Raw genomic sequence first — 24,151 nt, forward strand, 5'->3', positions numbered from 1 at the left:
TTTCATATTCTCAGGACGTCCCAAAGCGATTCACAGCAGTTAATCACTTTTGAAGTGTAGTTACTGTTACATTGGCAAGTGCAGTAGCCCCCTTGCACACAGCAAGATCCCACAAACAACAATGAGATTAAGGACCAGTTAACCTGTTTTGGTGGTGATTTTGAGAGATAATTGTTGCCCAAGGCGCTGCGACACCTTCCCTGCTCTTCAAATAGTGCCATGGGATCTTTTATGTTCACCAATTATGTGGCTTAAAAGAATTGGAGAGGGAACTCCCCACATGAGTTTGCGCACCTCTGTTTGCAGGTTCAAATCAGACGATAAGAATAAGGGGTAGGGCAAAGCCATTTATGGAGTCGCCCTGCCTCTCACCTCCTTTATCCTATAATTCATGCTAGGTACAGTTTTGCAGCTCATGACACCAATCCAGTACTTTGATCAAGTGGCCATTCTTCACATTTGAACTTGCACGGCCAGCATCCCATCCCCTTCAAGGCTGTGGGACAGAACAGCATTACAGCTGAACACGGTCCTTTCACTGCGCAAGTCACTAGAAAGCAATCTGGGCATTAGGACCTTAACTAATACTTCTTTCTCTCCTTGTTCCTTCCCCATCCCGCCCAAAACTCCTGAAAAGACTTGAGTGCAGTTCTGCTTCTCACTGTCGCTCCATTTGAGATCATCTACTGTCACAAACAATCGAACAAGACTTTTATGCTGTGTATATGGTTCAGGGCCATATCGCATGCTGTATTTACCCATTAAACAATGTTTAAGTTGATGGGGAAACTATACTAAAAATAGTATATCAATACTATATAAGTTTAGTAATAAGACCAACTGGTGCTTAGTGTTATGTCGAGTTATTGACAAAATTCCATATAGATTAGATAGACTTCCATAACTTGGTCGCGGTATTTATATATTGTAAACTTATTAATCCGATATAGGATTAGAACCGCAGTCAAATATCAGCTGCATTTGTTTTGTATAGTTCCACAGTAACAACCTTTCAATATTCAACAAAATGATTCTTGGCAAAGCTCCAGTGAATTTAAATATAGATAGGTTTTCTCTTACCGTTGTGTTCCCAACATATTGGCCAAGCTTTCAGAATAATCGGGGCCATAGATTGGTACTCATCACTGAAGCTGCTGAAATACTAGCAGTAATTATCTATCTAAATTAATTGGTTAGCGGTTGACTTTGCAAGAAAGGTAATATTTCACGAATTGTTTAAAATAAACATTAAAATCTCAAGAGCTTTTAAAATCCGTGTCCTGGATAAGGACACATTCCAAAACACAGCAAGGTGGTTGAAAGATTGTGTCCTCGGAATTGTCTAGCAATAGGGTTTTTAATGTTTGTCAAGCTGAGAGGTGTGGGTGCTGGGTTAACGGGTATTCCCAGGTAACGTAAAGCACAGTCAGACCCAGGGGAAAGTTCCCATCACTCTGCCCCAACAATGTGCTTCATCCCAAGCCTCCGAGGAGCACCCGTACTGTAGCATGCAACATGCTTTCCATTTTCCCCATCGGCCATCCTTCGTCTGAGTGGCATTGCCAGTTAGTGCGGAATTGGGGGCAGTTTTGTACTGTCGGTCCATGCGCTTGAGACGGCGCAAACGCATTTCACGTGGAACCTTTTATAGTCGACAGACAGAGGAGACTTTTAATCCCACCAGTCTGGCCTGGATTTGAATCAAGGTCCGAGTAGAGTTGGTCTAAACCGGTGACATTTTTAAAAAACTGTTGGATTATGTTAAATCTATGAAACATAACCATCAATTAATTTCTTTCAAAAGAAAGACTTGCATTTACATCACGCCTTTCACAACCACTGGACGTCCCAAAGTGCTTTACAGCCAATGAAGTACTTCTTGAAGTGTAGTCACTGTTGTAATGTAGGAAACGTGGCAGCCAATTTGTGCACAGCAAGATCCCACAAACAGCAATGTGATAATGACCAGATAATCTGTTTTAGTGATGGGATAAATATTGGCCCCAGGACGCCAGGGAGAACTCCTCTGCTTGTCTTCGAAATAATCTTTTACATCCACCTGAGAGCAGACGGGGCCTCGGTTTAACGTCTCATCGAAAGACGGCACCTCCGACAGTGCAGCACTCCCTCAGTACTGCACTGGAGTGTCAGCCTAGATTTTTGTGCTCAAGTGGCACTTGAATGACCTGACTCCGAGGCGAGGTGCTACCCACTGAACCATGGTTAACCAATTCATTTTAGGTAATTACTGCTAGAAGTTAAGCAACTTTCTAGCAGTGATGGACCACTTCAAGGGAAACTGAGGAAATTTCCAGATTTTTTTTTCCTAATTGGCCGAGGGTTTTTATCTGGGATTTTTTTCCCTCCTCTCCCAGGAGATGACATGTCTCCCGGTGAGCAGTGAGTGTCTGAATCGGAATCTATAAGGCATCGCGACTGTGGGACAGGCGAGCTGGTCTGGCTGATCTTTTCCTGTCCTGCATTTTCATGATTCCCACCTATATTTCTGAAGATGAAGACTCAGCTGTCCTGTTGGAGCACGAAAGTGATAGCAAACCCAGATTTCCTCAAATATTTGATGCATTTAAGGGGAGACTAGATATGAGGGAGAAGGGAATAGAGGGTTATGCTGATAGTTAGAGGAGGCTCGAGTGGAGCATGGACTCATTGGGCCGAATGGCCTGTGTCTGTGCTGTATCTCCTAAGTAATCCTATGTTTCATTAGCGCAGAATGCTGGGGAGATTAGCCTAGCAGTGCAAGTAGAGCGACTTCTTTCCGAGGGGTCATTTGTTTTGGGAATGAGGTTGAAGCTTTGGAAATAGTTGGCTTTGGAAACTGTTCTAGACGTAGATCTGCTGACTAAGTGCATTTTAGGATGTGCTAAGAGAACAGACAGTTGAAAATACCTCCTTTTGGCCAACCTTACAGCAGCGTTGACCATTGTGGAAATCTATCTGCACCAGAGGGTCCCATGCCCAGCTGCAGGATCTGTAGTGAATGAGCAGCTCTTGTAGGGAGATGGAGAGGGGAAAGTAGATGGGTAATGACAATAGTTTGGTAAAACCGGTTTGTATCCCCATCTCAGAGTGTTCCCTAATTTTCTGCTAACTGAGTGCCCCTTATATTCGGATTGTGGCGAAGCGCATGGCAGTTGTGGGTGAACTATGGACATAGACTGTGTGTGTCTCAGTCAGTCAGTCAATGTTCCCCTCATTGTTTGGGTGCACAGTCCCTTTAACGGGCTCCGCGGCCCATTCAAAGTTTTGCACATGCGTGAAATCTCCCATTCAAAAGCCAGTAAGAGTTGAGCGGGACCTCCGGACAGCTGCGCGGCTTAGTGGGAATGTTGTTGCGGGAGGGGGGTGTGTATGTAAAATATCTGGATAGGGTAAACCCCCGACTGCTTAATGGTTGCCAGTTATTTCCACCTTGCTGTTTGTTTCTGATGCTGTCTCCTCACCATCTGTTGGGTTTGTATTTTTCTTTTAATTCCCTCTACAATACTACAGTATATTCAAAACTCACTGAATAAGCTGGTCTTCTGTCACAGTGACAATTTGTGGAGGGGTTTAAGAGGACGTTTACAGCCAACCACTATGCATAAGTTGTCAGTTTTATTCAGCACTTCAACTGGCAGTTATCAGTAAATTATAACTTGCAGTTGACTATTTTGAGGACCTCACCTTCAATGTTCCCTTTAATTTTTTTTGGGTGCGCAGCCCATTCAAATTTCCGCGCGTGCGCGGTTTTTCCCAATGTGCGGCCTGCGCGGGACCTCCTGACAGCTGAACGGGAACTTTGCTCAGCTTGTTCCACCCCCCTCTCCTTTCTAAACTCCACGTTCTCTACCGCCCACCCTATGTTTCTCATGGAGATATCCTGCCATATCTGGCTGGACCACATCAAGCACTATCGGGCCCGGCTCTTCAATGTCAAAACTGCTCACTACTCCAGGATAATTCTGGAATGCAAAGATAGCCCCCGGCTTCTTTTCAGCACCACCAACCACCTCCTTAAACCCCTCTTCCCTGCCCCTTTCCCCCTCGCCTCCAACAAGTGCAAGGAGCTCGTGGACTCCTTTGTCGCTAAGATTGAGACCATCTGTTCAGCGGTCTCTGCCACATCTCTCCCTGCCCCTTGCTCCCCAAACCAAGGTTCCCACCTTCCCTTCACGCTCTCTTTGAGCTCATCTTGTCCGCGAGACCCACCTCCTGCTCTCTTCCCCCTATTCCCACTAAACTACTGAGCACCATGCCAGCTGATATTGTTAATGGTTCCCTCTCCTCGGATAATACCCCACCCCCATCCCTTTCAAATCTGCCGTCATCACCCCCTCCTCAAAAACTCATCATTGAGCCCCCTATCCTCGCAAGTGACTCCCCCATCTCCAAATTCCTTGCCCCCTCAAGTTCAATCACCCCTGTGCTCGCTGCCCAATATTGGCTCTCAGTTCACCAAAGCCTCGATTTATAAAAAAAATTAAAAAATTCTCATCCTCGTCTTCAAATCTCTCCATAGCTCGGGGCCTCCCAATCTCGATAGCATCCTCCAGCCCTACAACCCAACTCTGGCCACTTGTGCATCCCCCCACTTCCTTCGCCTCACAATTGGTGGCCACACCTTCAGCCGCCTCGGCCCCAAGCTCTGGAATTCCCTCCGTAAACCCCTCTCTCCACCTCTCTCCTCCTTTACGCTCCTCCTGAAAACTTGCCTCTGACCAAACTTTGTCACCAGTCCCGAATAACTTCTTGGGTTCGGAGTCAATTTTATGTCTTATTTCACTCCCGTGAAGTGCCTTGGGATGTTTCCCACGTTTGAGGCACGGTATAAATATAAAGTATTGTATATCTACACAATCGGTTATTTGACTTTCCATGGTTATTTCGCCAAATTTCTCTACTTTTGACTACTTGCTGTACCAGTTTAATAGGATCATGCTAATGTATAGGCCCGTTTCCTGTCGTTTTCTATATAATGCTATAAGTGCCACGTTTGTGCTCTACTTAGTGATGTATTGATTTGGATTTTTTCCTGTATTTCATCCATCAGTTCTATAAGGATGTGTACTTAAGAACTTAAAAAAAAATGTGATCAGTGGTTGGATTGATGGCGTAGCATCTCAGTGCCCTGCTGTACTGCATCATGGCAGAACATGGGGTTGCCCTTCTGATATTTTAATTTTTTTCCCCTCCCCTCGTGCAGTAAGTGGCCAGGTTTCAGCCAAGCCACCTGGGAGAGGCGTTTCCTCTGAGCGGTCGGGGGGGGGGGGGGGGGGGGGAGGCAGGAGATTTGAAGTCTATCTGCGTCGCTCTTTGCCGTTTCTGAAGCGGCGTTGGCCGAAGCCTGAGGAACGGGTCCTCGGCCTGCCCACTTGACGGGGGGGTGGGGGGTGCGTTGAAAAATTATACCAACTATTTGGTTGTCTTTTTAATGAATTGAAAATTTAATCTGATGTTAAATTGAACTATCAGTGACTTTTTGCTGATTGATGTATGTTCTGGTGTTCTGTCTGTAGTGGGTAGAAGCAAGTCCTCCTCCCCCAATCTGACCTACTTGATTTAAGCTGTTCTATTTCTGTTTCCAGGGAATAGAGCAGTTGAAAAAGGAAGAGCGAAGATGGGCTAAAAAAACAAAATGGATGAATATGAAAGCTGTGTTCGGTCATCCATTTTCAGTAGAATGGCTAAGCCCATTTGCAACTCCAGACCAAGGGAAGGTAGACCCGTACCAGTATGTGGTCTGAGTCATCCTAGGCCAGCAATCCAATATAAACCGGTTCTTAACAATAAAACTACTTTTAAAAGTACCAATTGTGATTTACGAGGTGGTGTCCTTTCGGGTGGCCGACGTGTTTTTTGAAAGTGTGGACGATGAAAAGGCGCAGTCCATTGCTCAACGTATTCCATCCTTCTCTGTTCCGTGAAGCAATAGGACTGTAAAAATGCCGAACTTCCTCGTCTCCTACACTACTATACTGGGATATTGTATAACACAGGCTTCTAAAGACTGCAGATGTAGCTGTAAGATTAAAATAAAGGAAACTGAAGAAAATCTAGTGACAAAGTACTGTTGGGGATCAGGCATTCATCTGAAATTTCAGGAGTCCTAATAGGGTCTGAAAATTAATTCTCGTTCAGACTTGCCTTTATTGGTTCATGCCTTTACATTCTGTAACAGTTACCGAAGTATAAACTGATGCCTTGATTGACGTGGTGTCATGACGGTACTTGCTGAGTACTGTGTTGGGGTCGTACCGCTAAGGTGTGTGGGCGCTAGCCGCAGATGGCAACCCTGCCTGCTTAAAAAAACATGAATTTTACCACAACTACCCCATAGCTTTCAAGAGCCTGACTTCCTTTTTTTGTTCTGTATTTGCTCCAATCTGGACTCTCAGTTCCGGTTTTCTCCATACTGGGTACTGGTGTGCCCTGGCTTTGCCCTCCCATTGCTGCTGCCTTGGGTGAGATCCATATGCTACCAAAGAAGCAGAGTCCCTCAATGTTAAAGGGGAAATGACTTGACCTTTTTAAAAGGATAGTTGCTAAACTCAGCCTGTAAACGATGATCATTACTCCGAGTTGTATAAAGAGCTCTCGATGCAAGGGAATCACCCACCAATATTGGCACGCATCCTTTGGAGTTGCTGTCCCCCCACTTAAGTTAATTTCAAGTTGTGTCCTGTAACACACATTTGCATACTTTACTGATGTGGCTGAACTGCATAAATCACTTGTGGCACCAATGTTCCCTTTAAGCTTGCGGCCACACAGCGGTCTGGCGGCCCTGTGCAGCCGGCTCACCGGCTTTTGAATGGAAAAACCGTGCGTAGGTGGAAATTTGAATGGGCCGCGCAGCCCGTTAAAGGGGTCACGCACCCCCCCCCCCCAATATTAAAGGGGAACACTGTGTGGCACTTCGTCTATGGCCACCCATGCCTGTGAAGTGCCAAAGTCATGTTACATGGGCACCCAGCACGACATCAATGAATGCATTTGTTTTACATAATAAAATTACAAATTTTTATTTCATTTTTTTCCTGCCCTTTCTCCGTTTCCCTCCTCTGACTGTAAATACAGCATTACTGAGTAAATACTGAGATTCCTAGCTGTTAACCCAAATGCCTCCTCTTCATCATGATGATAAAGGCTACTTACTGCTGGATGTTACTCAGTCCTGTGCAGATTTACTCTCGTCTTGTGATGTTTACGGTTTCAGCGGGTAACTTCAGTCTTCCAAACACTAGAGGCAGGATGTTTTTGTTTTTTGTAGATGCGCAAGAGCTGCGTTAAAAACGTGACTTTTGCAAAGTTTTTAAATCTTCCCCCCCCCCCCACCCAAATGTTCCTGTGCTGTTCCTATTGTTTTCAGGCTGTCCATGTTTACCTCCCTTTCCTTGCACAGGAACAGGAGGAGGCCATTCAGCCCCTTGAGCCTGTTCCTCCAGTCAGTTAGATCACGGCTGATCTGTACCGCCGCCTGTGCTCCACATCCCTCGATGCCTTTCTCCAACAAAAATCTTACCGATCTCAGTCTTAAATTTCAATTCGCCCAGCATTCAGTCCTTTTTGGGGTTTACATTATTTGTGTAGAGTTCAAGCTACTGAAAGCCGTGTCTCTGTCACATTTACACAAACAGGACTCCCTAGTGCTCTGCCATATGAACTGGGGTTGTTGAGGTGGTTTCCGACACTTCAGCCTAGGGACTGGCGTTTACCTTGTTCCTGCTGAGTCCTGCCAACAGCAATCTTTATAGAACATCCTGTAGTTGTGTTATCTGATGGTGCCTAGTACAGACTGAAAATATTGAGGGTTGTATTCAGGACAGGCGGGTGTGAGGACTGGACCAAACGTTCTTTTGTTCAGAGGCTTCTGTTTCATTGTCAGTTTCTTTCATTATTTGTGTTGCCAGATCTTTATTTTAAAAATTGGGTTGAAAGTTACTGTATGCTTTAGCCAGGTTTATGGACGTTATACATGGGAGGTAAAAACAGAGGCCACAAAAAACATTTAAAGAACGTGCTAATTAAAAAATGGGTTTGTTGATGACTGTGTCTCAATGCATTGCACAGACTGGTATTGAACGGACAGACCAGGAATATTTCTTATTCTTACATTATTCTTATGGTAAGTTAGTCGATCTCGATCAGAGCGGCAGTGATTCATAGAATAGCACAGCGCAGAAGGAGGCCATCGAGTCTGCGCTGGCTCTTTCGAAGAGCAATCCAGTCAGTCCCACTCCCCCGCTCTTTCCCCACATCCCTGCAAGTTTTTTCTCCAAGTATTTATCCAGTTCCCTTTTGAAGGCTACTATTGAATCTGTCTCCACCGCCCTATCAGGCAGCACATTCCAAATCCCCACCACTCGTTGCGTAAGAGTTTTTCCCCACGTCACCTCTGGTTGTGCTACGTTTGGCCTCTGGAGCTTGCCAGAATAGGAAAAAGGAGAATTGGTCCTGCTCCCCGTCACTTTTTTGACACCAGTTGAATAGTGCTTCCCCCTGTTGGATAGCCGACAATGCACTCTGGGCTAACACTTCAAAATGGCCACTTGCGAGAGGTACTGGACCCACAGAACTATACCCCAGCATGTGTATGCCTTTTGGAGAGCGGGAAGGACAGGTAGCAAACTTTATTTCGTGGAGCTAATGTAAAGTGTTTTTTTAAAACTTGCCAGATTAAAGGAGTAGCTCAGTAGACATCACTTTTGTCTTCATGTATCAATGGGGCTTGGGACAGTTCAGTTTTCTACTAAATGTAAGATTTGTGCACAGCAAAGGTAGACTTTCTCTGTTTTTTAAATTGAAGGAGAGAATTCTGGCTTTAAAAAAAAAAAAAACTCCATGCCAATGTTCCCTGTAATTTTTTTTGGCTGTGCGGTCACTTTAAGGGGTAGTGCGGCCCAATCAAAATTTCGCACAAATCTCCGATTTGAAAAGCCGGTCCCAGACTGCGCGGCCACGCAGCTTAGCGGAATGTTGCTCAAGGCCCAAGACGTTGGTTGGTTGGTCTAAGAGTTTTGTAATTCTAGAAATGGGTTATGATGAGGTTTGATCTTAATGTGGGAACTGAACACATGAGCAATTATGAGTTTGTTTTTAAAAAGCAAATGTTTAAAATTGTTATTAAAAGATGTGAAACTCCTTTTGCAACGCTGGAATATGGAAAAGGAATATTGTACGGTGGAAAAGGAATATTGTATGGTGGAAAAGGAATATTTGTATAGTTCTTGGGCCAACAGAATGGCTTATTGTTTGAAATCAAGTGAAGAAAACGAGCTCGTCGGAGGCTTTTAATCGGTTACTTTCAAGACTGTCCATTTAATTTGCTTTGCAGAAACGCTATCAACAAACTGTTGGTTTAAAGTTTTTCGTGTTATATATTACAGCATTGCCAAAAAATGCAGTTAGATCATTATTTCTGGTAACCTTGTGTCCTCTGTATGTTGGGGAGGGGAAGATACTACATTTTAAGAATGCATTTAACATGGGGCGCTTGGGAAATTTCTCTGTCTAAACATTTAGTTCGGATACAATCTGAATACTTGTGTGTGATTTGGGTGCTATTATTGAATAATTAAATAAAACATTTTACAAAGAATTTGTGCAGTGTTTGGATTTGGCTGGTGTTAATTTGTCACCCAATAGGAGCAGGAATCGGCCATTTGGCCCCTCGAGCCTGCTCCGCCATTCAATAAGATCATGGCTGATCTTCGACCTCAACTCCACTTTCCCGCCCGATCCCCATATCCCTGATTCGCTTAATATCCAAAAATCTATCGATCTCAGCCTTGAATATACTCAACGACTCAGCATCCACAGCCCTCTGGGGCAGAGAATTCCAAAGATTCACCACCCTCTGAGTGAAGAAATTCCTCCTCATCTCAGTCCTAAATGGTCGACCCCTTATTCTGAGACTGTGACCCCTGGTTCTAGACTCCCCAGCCAGGGGAAACATCCTCCCTGCATCTACCCTGTCAAGCCCTGTAAGAATTTTGCATGTTTCAATGAGATCACCTCTCATTCTTCTAAACTCTAGAGAATATAGGCCTAGTCTACTCAATCTCTCCTCATAGGACAATCCCCCCCATCCCGGGAACCAGTCTGGTGAACCTTCGTTGCACTCCCTCTATGGCAAGTATATCCTTCCTTAGGTAAGGAGACCAAAACTGTCCATAATACTCCAGGTGTGGTCTCACCAGGGCCCCATATAATTGCAGTAAGACATCTAGGGGGAAAAATTCAGTATCGCCCCGTTTGGGGCGCTGTTATCGGTCGGGTGCAAAGATTAGCGCCTGGCGCTAATTATCGCCTCCGACTGCAAACTTGGCCCCTGGAGGTGATTGGAGCGCTAAATCAGGCGCTTCACACCTGTCTTAAGGCGTAAAGGCCAAGGAGCGAGGCGCTACCTCAGGGTGCTGGCAAAGCTCATGTGATGTCAGTCAGCAATGGAACACAGACACACTGGCGCCGGCCAGTTCTTAAAGGGGAGGGTTGATCTTGCTCTCCATCCACATCCTGCTCATTGCAGCCTTGAATCTCGGCCTGGAGAGACCTGTACATCAAATCTGCTGGAAAGAACAATGGAGAGGCCGAGGGAAAGAGCTCAAGATTGCAGCCCCCACAGTCTCTTCTAAATCGATACAAGGACAAATCGAAATGAACCTGCAAAGTGCTGCTCAGTACCCAAAACTCCTTCACACAGCGTTGAATCTCTCCAGAAGTCTCTCTCTCTCTCTCTCTCAATCAACAAAAAAAGGCAGGAAGCGGTCGCCTTTAAATAGCGCTCCCCCAGTCCCTTCCCGACTGTAAAACGCTCCCCTCAACCTGTCATTGCTAGCGGCAGGCGGTAAGGCAGGGGGCGCCACTCAATGTCCGGGGCGTTGCGCACTCGACACGTCACGATCTGCCGGCGCAGGAGATCGTGGCGGTAATGTTTAGCGCCGCCGCAAAATGTCTAGTTAATTTCATGAGCGGTGCAAACAGCGCCACGCCCAGGCGCTAGTTGCTTTGCGCCCCATTAGCACCCTCGTAAGGCGCTAACGGGAGGCGCAAACCAACTGAATTTCCCCCCCTTTACTTTTATACTCAAATCCTCTTGTAATAAAGGCCAACATAACATTTGCTTTCCTAATTGCTTGCTGTACCTGCATGTTAACTTTCAGTGATTCGTGTACAAGGACACCCAGGTCCCTCTGAACACTAACATTTCCCAATCTCTCTCCATTTAAAAAATACTCTGCTTTTCTATTTTTCCTACCAAAGTGGATAACTTCACATTTCTCCACATTATATTCCATTTGCCATGTTCTTGCCCACTCACTTAGCTTGTCTATATCCCCTTGAAGCCTCTTTGCATCCTCCTCACAACTTACATTCCCACCCAGCTTTGTATCATCGGCAAACTTGGATATATTACATTTGGTCCCCTCATCCAAATCATTGATATAGTGAATAGCTGAGGCCCAAGCACTGATCCTTGCAGTACCCCCACTAGTTACAGCCTGCCAACCCGAAAATGACCCGTTTAGTCATACTCTGTTTTCTGTCCGTTAACCAATCCTCAATCCATGCTAGTATATTACCCCAATCCCATGAGCCCTAATTTTATTTAATAACCTCTTGTGTGGCACCTTATCGAATGCCTTCTGAAAATCCAAATACACCACATCCACTGGTTCCCCCTTATCTATTCTGCTAGTTACAACCTCAAAAAACTCTATTTGACAAACACGATTTCCCTTTCACAAATCCGTGTTGACTCTGCCCAATCTTATCATTTTCTAAGTGCACTGTTACCATGTCCTTCTTAATAAATTCTAGCATTTTCCCTACTACTGATGTCGGGCTAACTGGTCTGTAGTTCCCCGTTTTCTCTCTCCCTCCTTTCTTAATTAGCGGGGTTACATTTTCCAGCTTCCAATCCGCGGGAACCGTTCTAGAATCTATGGAATTTTGGAAGATGACAACCAATGCATCCACTATCTCTATAGCCACCTCCTTCAAAACCCCAGGATGTAGGCCATCAGGTCCAGGGGATTTATCAGCTTTCAGTCCCATTAATTTATCCAGTACTATTTTTTTTTTACTAATTTCTTTCAGTTCCTCATCCTTGCTGGACCCTTAGTTCACCACTATTTCTGGGAAGTTTTTTGCATCTTCCGTGAAGACACACAAAGGGGGAGAAATTCAGTATCGCCCCATTTGGGGCGCAATTATCGGCCGGGTGCAAAGATTAGCGCCTGCCGCTAATTATCGCCTCCGACTGCAAACTTGGCTTTTATTGAGGTGATTGGAGCGCTAAATCAGGCACTTCACACCTGTCTTAAAGCACAAAGGCCGAGGAGCGAGGCGCTACCTCAGAGCGCTGGCGAAGCTCGTGATGTCAGTCAGCAATGGAACACAGACATACTGGCGCCGGCCAGTTCTTAAAGGTGAGTGTCGATCTTGCTCTCCAGCCACACCCTGCTCACTGCAGCCTTGAATCTCAGCCTGGAGAGACCTGTACATCAAATCTGCTGGAAAGAACAAAGGAGAGGCCAGGGAAAGAGCTCAGAGTGCAGCCCCCACAGTCTCTTCTAAATCGATGCAAGGAAGATCAAATCAGAAAGAACCTGCTAAGTGCTGCTCAGTACCCAAAACTCCTCAACACAGCTTTGAATATCTCCTGCAGTCTCTCTCTCTCACTCGGAATGCGTGGTGTAAAAATTTCGCAGACAAAAAAAGGGATGAAGCGGTCGCCTTTAAATAGCGCTCCCCTAGTCCCTTCCCGACTGCAAAACGCTCCCCTCAACCTGTCGTTGCTAGCGGCAGGCGGTAAGACGGGGCGCCACTCAATATCCGGTCTGGGGCGTTGCACACTCGATTGATGTCACGATTTGCCGGCGCAGGAGATCGTGGCGGTAGTGTTTAGCGCCGCCGCAAAATGTCTAGTTAATTTCGTGAGCGGCGCAAACATCACCGCGCCCGGGCGCTAGTTGCTTAGCGCCCTCTTAAGGCGCTAACAGGAGGTGCAAACCAACTACATTTTTCCCCCAAAGTATTTGTTTAATTTCTCTGCCATTTCCTTACTCCCCATTATAATTTCTCCTGTCACAGCCTGTAAGGGACCCACATTTACTTTCGCTAATCTTTTCCTTTTTACGTCTCTCGCTAGTTTACCTGGTTCCAAATGATTCAAGGTTGACCCGTATTGGGGACAGTGATTTAACTTTATTCAGCACAAGCAAGACTTAATATATAGACTTGCATTTATATAGCGCCTTTCACGACCACCGGATGTCTCAAAGCACTTTACAGTCAAGTCCCTGGAGTGGGAATTGAACCCACAACCTTCATGACTCGACCGAGTGTGCTACCCACTGAGCCACAGCTGACACCTTATAATTGAGACTTCTATTACCCCATCATTCTCTGGGTCGAAGCTGCAACTGTGAGTAGGCAGCACCCTGTGTCTCCTGCGCCTCTCTGTCTCTTTGATTCGTCCTGAAATCTCTTGCTCCTGAGATCTTCTACTCCTGAAATCTTCTACAATTTGTGGCTGTTAAGACCCCCTTCTTATACCCTTACTCTCATTCAAAAGCTATGGAGTCCTCCTGAACCAATCACTGGTTGACGTCCAAACCCAAAATCCAATCATAAAGATGCCACGTTTGTAGCGGCCTGCCTTACGCAGGTTTTCGGTCTGATGACGCGCTCTCATCATGTGTTTGACCATCAAGACCCATATCTGGGGTAGTCATGGCAACACAAAAGGAATCTGTCTCCACAGGTTGAGATATGGCCCTTGCTGTTGGCCTTTGTTTTTATAATTCGCTGCGGATGTGATAACATTCCAACACAATGGTAACTGCGCCCGACCCTTGGATCCCAGGCGAGCTGCAGTCTATTTGACCGTGGCAATCTCTTCCTCACCCCAGGTTGTCTGGTTACAGCTCACTCAGGGAATTTTAAGCATAAGAAAATGGGTTACATGTTGTACATAATTCAGGTTATACTTGTACGCAGTTGATGATTACAAACTTCTACATTTAACCCTTACACACGATTATTGATCTATTACTGATGATTAGAAGATACTAATGTTTATAAGATAGTAAAGCAAATTAGTCTAAAAACCAACTAACATAATTCATAACAATCTTACGGTCCCTGCCTCTTATCTCAGTCTCTGGAATTCCAGTCACTCTCTCAGCTGTTCTCACAGACTGACACTCGCTTTGCTAATGAGGCTTGTTGGAGTCGGCATTGTTCAAACAGGTCCAGCACTTCTTTCTTCCATTTTAAAATCTAACTGGGTCGACCCAAGGCATCTTGCACTAGTTTAAAAGTATGATTATTCAAGAATCGACGCGCATTGACTAACAGTTGCATAAAACAAACTTAAACCTACAATTTAAAATTAATATTTCATTTCGTCCATGTTGGCTAGTGGAAATTTGAAATGGGGATTTCTCAGGACTTACATAACTGCGACCAGGATTAAGAAAGATGGAAGAGTATCCTTAAAACCTATCTCTTTGACCAAGCTTTTGGTCACATGCCCTAATTTCTCCTTATGTGGCTCGGTGTTAAATGTTCTGTCTTATAATACTCCTGTGAAGCGCCTTGGGACGTTTTAGTAAATTAAAGGCGCTATATAAATACAAGTTGCTGTTGTTGTTCTCTAAAAATGGTAAAAATTGGTTTTGTCCAGTTTGATAGGAGGCCTTATCTCTTCAAGGTTCCTCTAGTCAATACCTTCCCCACTCTACTTCTGTAGCCATGGTAACCTTGCTGAACTATATTAAACTTGTACACTCCTAAAGTCATGTGTTACGATTCTCATCTAAGGATCCATTGTCTACAGGAATGCAGTTAATTCTACGCTAGCTATCTTGTTGTGCTCTGGCTGCTTATTCTGCAGAGAGATGTTTTTGACATCTGCTGTGCCTAGTCTCTAGATTGGTTAATCCATGTTGCCCCATAAACCTAATAACCTGAGCCCTAAGGTGGTCCTTTTTACATGAGAGGGTTTTCTTTAACAGCGCACGTGCCCTCTGCAGTAAATGCCCCTGGTGTCAGCGCCTCGTTGCTTGGGGAGAGAAGGGGGCGGGGGTGGGAGTTCACTGGGAAACGTCAAATGGAAATCCTGGCAGCTCCTGCCAGCAGTATTTGGTATCACATCTACCATCCTGGGCTGGCCATGGGCAAGCCAACCCCTTTGCTCGCCACAGAAGCCAGCAATTTGCTTTTATCGATACCGATCTGCATGTACCAAAGTCACAAACGCAACTTTATCATAAATTTGCTTTCCCAGTATGCCAAATCTGCCTTGCAATACTTTGGGGATAGCTTCATTTGCAAGGAAACTGGCACAATTCTTGAGGGTGGTGAATCTTTGGAATTCTCTGCCCCAGAGGGCTGTGGATGCTGAGTCGTTGAGTATATTCAAGGCTGAGATCGATAGATTTTTGGACTCTGGGGGAATCGAGGGATATGGGGATCGGGCGGGAAAGTGGAGTTGAGGTCGATGATCCGCCATGATCTTATTGAATGGCGGAGCAGGCTCGAGGGGCCGTGTGGCCAACTCCTGCTCCTAATCCTTATGTTCTATGATCAGCACTGGATCGTACAGATTAGGGAGGTGATGGAGTGAATCTTCTAGTCGGTACCCTATAAATATCCCTGGTATTCCTGGGTTAGCGACTGGAAATCCAGCCAGGGTTTAAACTCCTGATGGCTATTCTGAGCTCACTGCTGGAAGTGAGTGGACAAGTGAGAATAGGATTATGTTTAGCTTTGCTGCCCCTCCTATGGCTGAATAGCCCACCAAAACTCTCACTGTTTGGCATCACAGAGAATGGCCACTTGGGTGAGATATTGGAGATTGGCTTGGGTGTTGTACCATAAGTGTGAGCGGAGGGGAATTAATTATCAAAATGTAACTAAAGCCATTTGGACCAAGTGTTGCATTTACTAGACGTAATCAGCTGTGTGGGATTCTCAATTTACACACGTTACAAGACCTCGATACGCAGAAAGAAATTGAGAAAAGTCAAAATTCAGCGCTTCCCTCCAACATTCAGCTCACGCAGTTCAGCGCTGTATGTGTTAATGTTTTACTGATCGGACTGCAGTGACGAGAAGCAAAAACCAATTCCTGGAAAGGCTCAGCAGGTCGGTCTGCTTCTGTGGAGGGAATAGTTCCTGCCTCAGGCGCAGCCCGTCGTCAGGAGAAGGGTCCATTTTAGAATTTGTGCGAATTTAAATGTAAAGATTTACCAAAACTGGCAGAACTGGCAGCTCCAATTTGTTGCTCCATATTCTCTGTGCAAACTCGTCACCATCTCCGGGGATCCTGTTGGCGTTTGTACAATATCGATCCTTGGTTAGACCACACTTGGAGCACTGCGTGCAGTTCTGGTCGCCATATTATAAAAAGGATATAGAGGCACTGGGGCGGGTGCAGAGAAGATTTACAAGGATGATACCAGAAATGCGAGGGTATACACATCAGGAAAGGATGAACAGGCTGGGTCTCTTTTCTCTTGAAAAAAGAAGGCTGAGGGGTGACCTAATAGAGGTCTTTAAAATTATGAAAGGTTTTGATAGAGTGGATACAGAGAGAATGTTTCCACTTGTGGGGAAGAGCATAACTAGAGGCCATCAATATAAGATAGTCACCGAGAAATCCAATAGGGAATTCAGAAGAAACTTCTTTACCCAGAGAGTGGTGAGAATGTGGAACTCGCTACCACAGGGAGTGGTTGAAGTGAATAGTATAGACTGGTTGGGCCGAATGGCCTGTTTCTGTGCCGTATACCCTATGAAATCCTATGTAAAATATTAAATGACTTAGAGAAGATAAATCCTGAAAATGACTTTAAATTATGATTGGATAATAGGATCAGTGGCCATAAATTATTAATTAGTGAAAAACAAGTTTAAAAGAAAGACTTGCATTTATATAGCGCCTTTCACGACCACCGGATGTCCCAAAGCGCTTTGCAGCCAATTAAGTACTTTTTGAAGTGTAGTCACTGTTGTAATGTCGGAAACGCGGCAGCCATTTTGCGCACAGCAAACTCCCACAAACAGCAATGTGATAATGACCAGATAATCTGTTTTAGTGATGTTGATTGAGGGATAAATATTGGCCCCAGGACACCGGGGAGAACTCCCCTGCTCTTCTTCGAAATAGTGGCCGTGGGATCTTTTACATCCACCTGAGAGAGCAGACGGGGCCTCGGTTTAACGTCACATCTGAAAGACGGCACCTCCGACAGTGCAGCACTCCCTCAGCACTGCCCCTCCGACAGTGCAGCGCTCCCTCAGTACTGCCCCTCTGACAGTGCGACGCTCCCTCAGTACTGCCCCTCCGACAGTGCAGCGCTCCCTCAGTACTGCCCCTCTGACAGTGCGACGCTCCCTCAGTACTGCTCCTCCGACAGTGCGGCGCTCCCTCAGTACTGCCCCTCCGACAGTGCGGCGCTCCCTCAGTACTGCCCCTCCGACAGTGCAGCGCTACCTCAGTACTGCCCCTCCGACAGTGCGGCACTCCCTCAGTACTGCCGCTTCAACAGTGTGGCACTCCCTCAGTACTGCCCCTCCGACAGTGCAGCGCTCCCTCAGTACTGCCCCTCCGACAGTGCAGCGCTCCCTCAGTACTGCCTCTCCGACAGTGCAGCGCTACCTCAGTACTGCCCCTCCAACAGTGTAGCGCTCCCTCAGTACTGCCCCTCTGACAGTGCAGCGCTCCCTCAGTACTGCCCCTCCGACAGTGCAGCACTCCCTTAGTCCTGCCCCCCGACAGTGCAGCGCTCCCTCAGTACTGACCCTCTGACAATGCGGCGCTCCCTCAGTGCTGCCCCTCCGACAGTGTAGCACTCCCTCAGTCCTGCCCCTCCAACAGCGTAGCACTCCCTCAGTACTGCCCCTCCGACAGTGCAGCGCTCCCTCAGTCCTGCCCCTCCGACAGTGTAGCACTCACTCAGTCCTGCCCCTCCAACAGCGTGGCGCTCCCTCAGTACTGCTCCTCCAACAGTGCGGCGCTCCCTCAGTACTGCCCCTTCGACAGTGCGGCACTCCCTCAGTACTGCCCCTCCGACAGTGCAGCGCTCCCTCAGTACTGCCCCTCCGACAGTGCAGCGCTCCCTCAGTACTGCCCCTCTGACAGTGCGGCGCTCCCTCAGTACTGCCCCTCCGACAGTGCGGCGCTCCCTCAGTACTGCCGCTTCAACAGTGCGGCACTCCCTCAGTACTGCCCCTCGGACAGTGCAGCGCTCCCTCAGTACTGCCCCTCCGACAGTGCGGCGCTCCCTCAGTACTGCCTCTCCGACAGTGCAGCACTACCTCAGTACTGCCCCTCCGACAGTGCAGCGCTCCCTCAATACTGCCCCTCCAACAGTGCAGCACTCCCTTAGTCCTGCCCCTCCGACAGTGCAGCGCTCCCTCAGTACTGACCCTCTGACAATGCGGTGCTCCCTCAGTGCTGCCCCTCCGACAGTGTAGCACTCCCTCAGTCCTGCCCCTCCAACAGTGTAGCACTCCCTCAGTCCTGCCCCTCCGACAGCGTGGCGCTCCCTCAGTCCTGCCCCTCCGACAGTGTAGCACTCCCTCAGTCCTGCCCCTCCAACAGCGTGGCGCTCCCTCAGTACTGCAGTGGAGTGTCAGCCTAGATTTTTGTGTTAAAATCGCTGGAGTGGGACTTCAACTCACCACCTTCTTGACTCCAGAGGTGAGGATACTACCCACTGAGCCACAGCTGATTAAATACTTAATGGAACTTCACATACAGGGTGATACGTGCCTAGAATAATTTGCTGGGCAAGGTGGTCGAGGCACTGATTTTAGGGGCATTTCAAGGCACAGCTGAACTTAATCCGGGAGAGTTGGAATGTTGGAGGGATGAGCTGAGTTGACCTTTTCTCATTTTCTTTCTGTGTTTCAAGATGTTGCAAAGTACACAACACCTGTTAACGATTACTTCGTGTTCCTGACCCATTTTCAGATTTGTAGCTGTTTCATCGAGGGTGCGATTAAAAGAAAAAATTGGGATCCCATTGGCTAATTTTGCCGGAGGTGTCGAATCTGCAGATGTTGCAGACGTATCTGTTTTATTTGAGCGGTGCTCAGAGTAGAATATCCCGCCTTGAGGGGGAGGGGGGGGGGAGGGGAGGTGGGGGAGTGGAGGAGGTGGAGTGGGGGGGAGCGGGGGAGGAGGGGTGAAGAGGGAAGAGATAACTGATCTGCCCCTCCTCTCCCCAAAAAGCAAGAAGCGGGTTTCTTCCCCAAAAGTTGACGGCTGTTAGTCACTTATATTGTTGACCATTACTTGGTGTCAGAGCAAAGCTTGTGGGCTGCACTGGGCTGGAAACATTCCAATTGTTGGTTACTGTTTCCGATTCCAAGCCAGTTATCACCATACTTTACCCCTACTCTTTATCATCTTGCCGTAGTAGTTAACCCCCAGTGTGGAAATTAGTCGCATGCTCTTTGAAGACCAAGGTGACATTAGCTCCATTCTCCTTGTCTGCTTTGTCTAACTTGATTTTCTTTGTTGAAAATTCATGTTTAATTTGGAGGTTGCTGTCAGCCCGAGGACAGTGTGATGTGGCGCGGTGGAAGCAGGAACAACCTTTATTGTGAAAACACTCCCAGTGTAACAGTACCGTGCAGCCAAAGGAGGGGATGGGATTTATTTTTGTCGCCGGTGTTTCTGCAGGGAAGTTCTATGTCGTGTGAGCAGCTTGTTCAACACTTTTGAGGGCAATACCGTTACCTGGGTAACTCCAGGCCACTCATAAGTGTGGCGAACATTGGCAGTGGAAGATTCTAACATCGGAAAGCAACCGGGAGCTGGAAGAGCATCTCCTATCACACTGGACAGTAGTTAGTTACTGAGACATTCCTCACAATCCCAACTTAATGTCGATTAGCCCACCCTCTTGGAGGTGACTGTTGCTCTCCCACATTACAACAGTGACCACACTTCAAAAAGTACTTCATTGGCTGTAAAGCGCTTTGGGACGTCCAGTGGTCGTGAAAGGCGCTATAGAAATGCAAGTCTGTTTTTCTTTTTATATAAATATGAATGACGTCGACATTTCTTTGCACCTTATGAAGTTGCTGATTTTTGAGACTTCTGCCCACATGTTGCACTTTTTGTTCCTGGGCAAATATTTTAAATGTCAGCATTCCTCCTTGACCAGCCCATCTTCCATGCATTGTAACACCAGACCTTGAGGGCAGGCAAATCTATCGAGTCCATTTCACACACAGACACAGAATCACACAGAAACCCCACAGTGCAGATAGAGGCCATTTAGGCCCATCGAGCCTGCACCGACACATATCCCACCCGATCCCCATAACCCCTACACCAACACATATCCCACCCTATCCCCGTAACCCCACGTATTTAATCCCCCTAACACTAAGGGTCAATTTATCATAGCCAATCAACCTAACCCGCACATCTTTGGACTGTGGGAGGAAACCGGAGCACCCGGAGAAAACCCACGCAAACACGGGGAGAATGTGCAAACTCCACACAGACAGTCACCCGAGGCCGGATTCGAACCCGGGTCCCTGGCGCTGTGAGGCAACAGTGCTAACCACTATGCCACCGTGCTGCCCTAGGGGGAACGGTAGCATAGTGATTATGTAATATCTCCAAGTTTGCTGACGACACGAAACTAGGTGGGATTGTGAGTTGTGAGGAGGATGCAAAGAGGCTTCAAGGCAATTTAGACACGTTGAGTGAGTGGGCAAATACATGGCAGATGCAGTATAACGTGGCTAAATGTGAAGTTATCCACTTCGGTAGGAAAAACAGAAAGGCAGAGTGTTATTTAAATGGTGATAGATTGGGAAATGTTGATGTACAAAGGGACCTGGGTGTCCTTGTACACCAGTCACTGAAAGCAAACATGCAGGTGCAGCAAGCAGTTAGGAAGGCAAATGGTATGTTGGCCTTCATTGCAAAGGATTTGAGTACAGGAGCAAGGATGTCTTACTACAGTTATACAAGGCCTTGGTGAGACCACACCTGGAGTACTGTGTGCAGTTTTGGTCTCCTTACCTAAGAAAGGATATACTTGCCATAGAGGGAGTGCAGTGAAGGTTCACCAGATTGATTCCTGGGATGGCAGGACTGTCTTATGAGGAGAGATTGGGTCAACTAGGCCTGTATTCACTAGAGTTTAGAAGAATGAGAGGGGATCTCATTGAAACGTATAAAATTCTGACAGGGCTAGACAGACTGGATGCAGGGAGGATGTTTCCCCTGGCTGGGGGGTCTAGAACGAGGGGTCACAGTCTCAGGATATGGGGTAGGACATTTAGGACTGAGATGAGGAGAAATTTCTTCACTCAGAGGGTGGTGAACCTGTGGAATTCTCTACCACAGAAGGCTGTGGCGGCCAAGTCACTGAATATATTTAAGAAGGAGATAGATAGATTTCTAGACACAAAAGGCATCAAGGGGTATGGGGAGAGAGCGGGAATATGGTATTGAGATAGAGGATCAGCCATGATCACATTGAATGGTGGAGCAGGCTTGAATGGCCGACTCCTGCTCCTATTTTTCTATGTTACTGGGCTCATAATCCAGAGGCCTGGACTAATGATCCAGAGACGTGAGTTCAAATCCCACCACGGCAGCTGAGGAATTAAATAAAATAAATCTGGAATAAAAAGCTAGTATCAGTAATGGTGAGTGTGAAACGACCGGATTGTCTTAAAAACCCATCTGGTTCACTAATGTTCCTTTAGGGAAGGAAATCTGCCGCCCTTACCCAGTCTGGCCTATATGTGACTCCAGACCCACAGCAATGTGGTTGACTCTTAACTACCCTCTGAAATGGCTGAGCGAGACACTCGGTTGTACCAAACCAGTTGCAGCAGTTCAACAAGGCGGCTCAACACCACTTTCTCAAGGCCTTGCCAGCGATGCTCACATCCCAGGAACAAACAAGCTAAAGATGCAGCGACCTGCTTCTATCAAATGTTTTTTCTTTTCTTGCTAACGGTGTTCCTGGACATCTTCAACTTGTCTGTTTCCCTCTATTCCTTCCTGCGTAAATCTAAAGTGGAGGATATGCGGCAGGTTTCCAGAATGCTCCCTGTTCCTAATACCCGCTCACTCTGCACCTACACTGTGTCTGCAGGTACCTTGACATTAAGCACTTTTGAAAATGGTTGTCTTCCTGCTGTGTTCCCTATTATTCCATTCTCTAAAATATTGAACCGCCGCGTGTTTCTAAAATGGCATCAGAAATGTCACAGCAAGAGAGAGATGTTGGATACTGAACCGAACTTAGTGAAGCAAAAGACATTTTTCTTAAATGGTTTGTCAACTTGCATAGCTTTCACTTCGGAATTGGTAGTGAGGTTAAAATAAGTCTTTGATTTTTTTCAGCAGTTTGTCAATAAAGTACGAGACAGACAGCTGTGGAAATCGACCATTTGACAGTGATATTTTGTGTAAATCTGTTCACGTGTTGGTCCATTCAGTGACTAATAGCGACAGAAGTGAAAGTGGGTGGGTGTTGTGTCAGCTTGGGTCAACTCATTGATGGCTGTGTTACAATAACCGGTACAGGCTGGATTTTCCTCCGCACTCCCACCCCAGATTGGGCAGGACGTCAGCGGAAACAGCAGCCCTATGGCCATTGGCCACACCTCCCCTGCGCACTGCCGCCAAATGTTGGCGTTGGGGGGCAGTTTGCACCCTTGCAGTGGCAGGCTCATATCTGACAGCGATCCCACTGGGAGCCCGCTCTGCGTAAATTCTCATCCTTGTTTTCAAACCCCTCCATGGCCTCGCCCCTTCCTATCTCTGTCATCTCCTCCAGCCCCACAACCCCCCTCCCCCCGAGATATCTGCGCTCCTCTAATTCTGCCCTCTTGACCATCCCTGATTATAATCGCTCAACCATTGGTGGCCGTGCCTTCTGTTGCCTGGGCCCTAAACTCTGGAATTCCCTCCCAAACCCTCTCCGCCTCTCTTTCCTTCTTTAAGACGCTCCTTAAAACCTACCTCTTTGACCAAGCTTTTGGTCACCTGCCCTAATTTCTCCTTATGTGGCTCGGTGTCAAATTTTGTGTCTTATAATACTCCTGTGAAGTGCCTTGGGACATTTTACTACATTAAAGGCGCTATATAAATACAAGCTGTTGTTGTAGATAATATATTTTGATCTTCAGAGCCTGGGGCAGTGGTAGTTTTAGGAAAAGGGACCTGTTGAAAGACTTTTTAAAATAAATTGTTAATATGGTTAATACATAACATCCTTTCCAACTTGAAAACGACACCCTGCCACCTTGATCCGCTCCCCACTCCAGTTCTGACCACTCAGCACCTACTGCCAGCTCCCACATAGCTGACACTCTCTCCTCGGACACCATCCCTTTACAGTCACCAGTTCGCCACAAAAACCACCTTTAACCCCCCTCGATCTCCTGCGGCTACTGCCCCGTCGCGAACCTTCCTTTCCTTTCTAATGTTCTTAAACATTTCTGTGTCTCCTTCCAGCACTGTGCCCATATCTCCCAAAAAACCCCCGCTCAAATTCTTCCGGTCTCGTTTTCTGCTGGTCGCAGCCCCGAGACAGCCCTGGTGAATTGCACAAGTTCCTCCAGCGCTCTGCAAGATGGGCCTCGCTATCATAAGAACATAAGAACTCGGAGCAGGAGTCGGCCACACGGCCCCTCGAGCCTGCTCCGCCATTCAATGAGATCACGGCTGATCTTCGACCTCAACTCCACTTTCCCGCCCGATCCCCATATCCCTCGATTCTAGAGTCCAAAAATCTATCGATCTCAGCCTTGAATATCCTCAACGACTCAGCATCCTTTGGTGAGGTGAGTGGGTGGAATGATTGAGGTGAGAAGAGGAGCAGAGAGTTAAAGAAACCACGTTCGGTGCGCTGTTGATCACACTAATAAAGAATAGGAAAGGCTGGACCATTCTAACAGATTCATTGCTTTTTTTTTTACTAATCTTTAACAGCGATACACAATCTAACCGTCACTTTGGTATTTACATCAGTCTCGGTTTAACTGAGTAAGAACTGTGCTATCTGGTTTTCGCCTTTCCTTGCTGTTGCCTCTTTAACTAACTCTGACTTTTTTTTCTTGTCTTCTAACGCTACAGCCTATCTTGGAGTAG

General features: G+C 46.7%; 1 protein-coding gene across 5 annotated transcripts in view; it reads left to right on the forward strand.

Annotated features, from left to right (window-relative positions):
• LOC147117905 (palmitoyltransferase ZDHHC3) overlaps nucleotides 1-24,151 on the forward strand; it is an 85,421-nt gene that overhangs the window by 56,341 nt on the left and 4,929 nt on the right. The window contains exon 7 of one of the 5 annotated variants that reach the window (XM_085989309.1): nucleotides 5,586-9,598. The exons of the other annotated variants lie outside the window; for them this stretch is intronic. Within the exon in view, the coding sequence (XP_085845435.1) occupies nucleotides 5,586-5,744 (159 nt within the window). The 3' untranslated portion in view covers nucleotides 5,745-9,598. Of the gene's footprint in view, nucleotides 1-5,585; nucleotides 9,599-24,151 lie in introns of those variants that run through there. 5 annotated transcript variants of the gene reach the window in all.

Source organism: Somniosus microcephalus, chromosome 5 (assembly GCF_052327205.1).
Source record: "Somniosus microcephalus isolate GS21.2 chromosome 5, FLI_Smic_1.0, whole genome shotgun sequence".
NCBI lineage: Eukaryota > Metazoa > Chordata > Chondrichthyes > Squaliformes > Somniosidae > Somniosus > Somniosus microcephalus.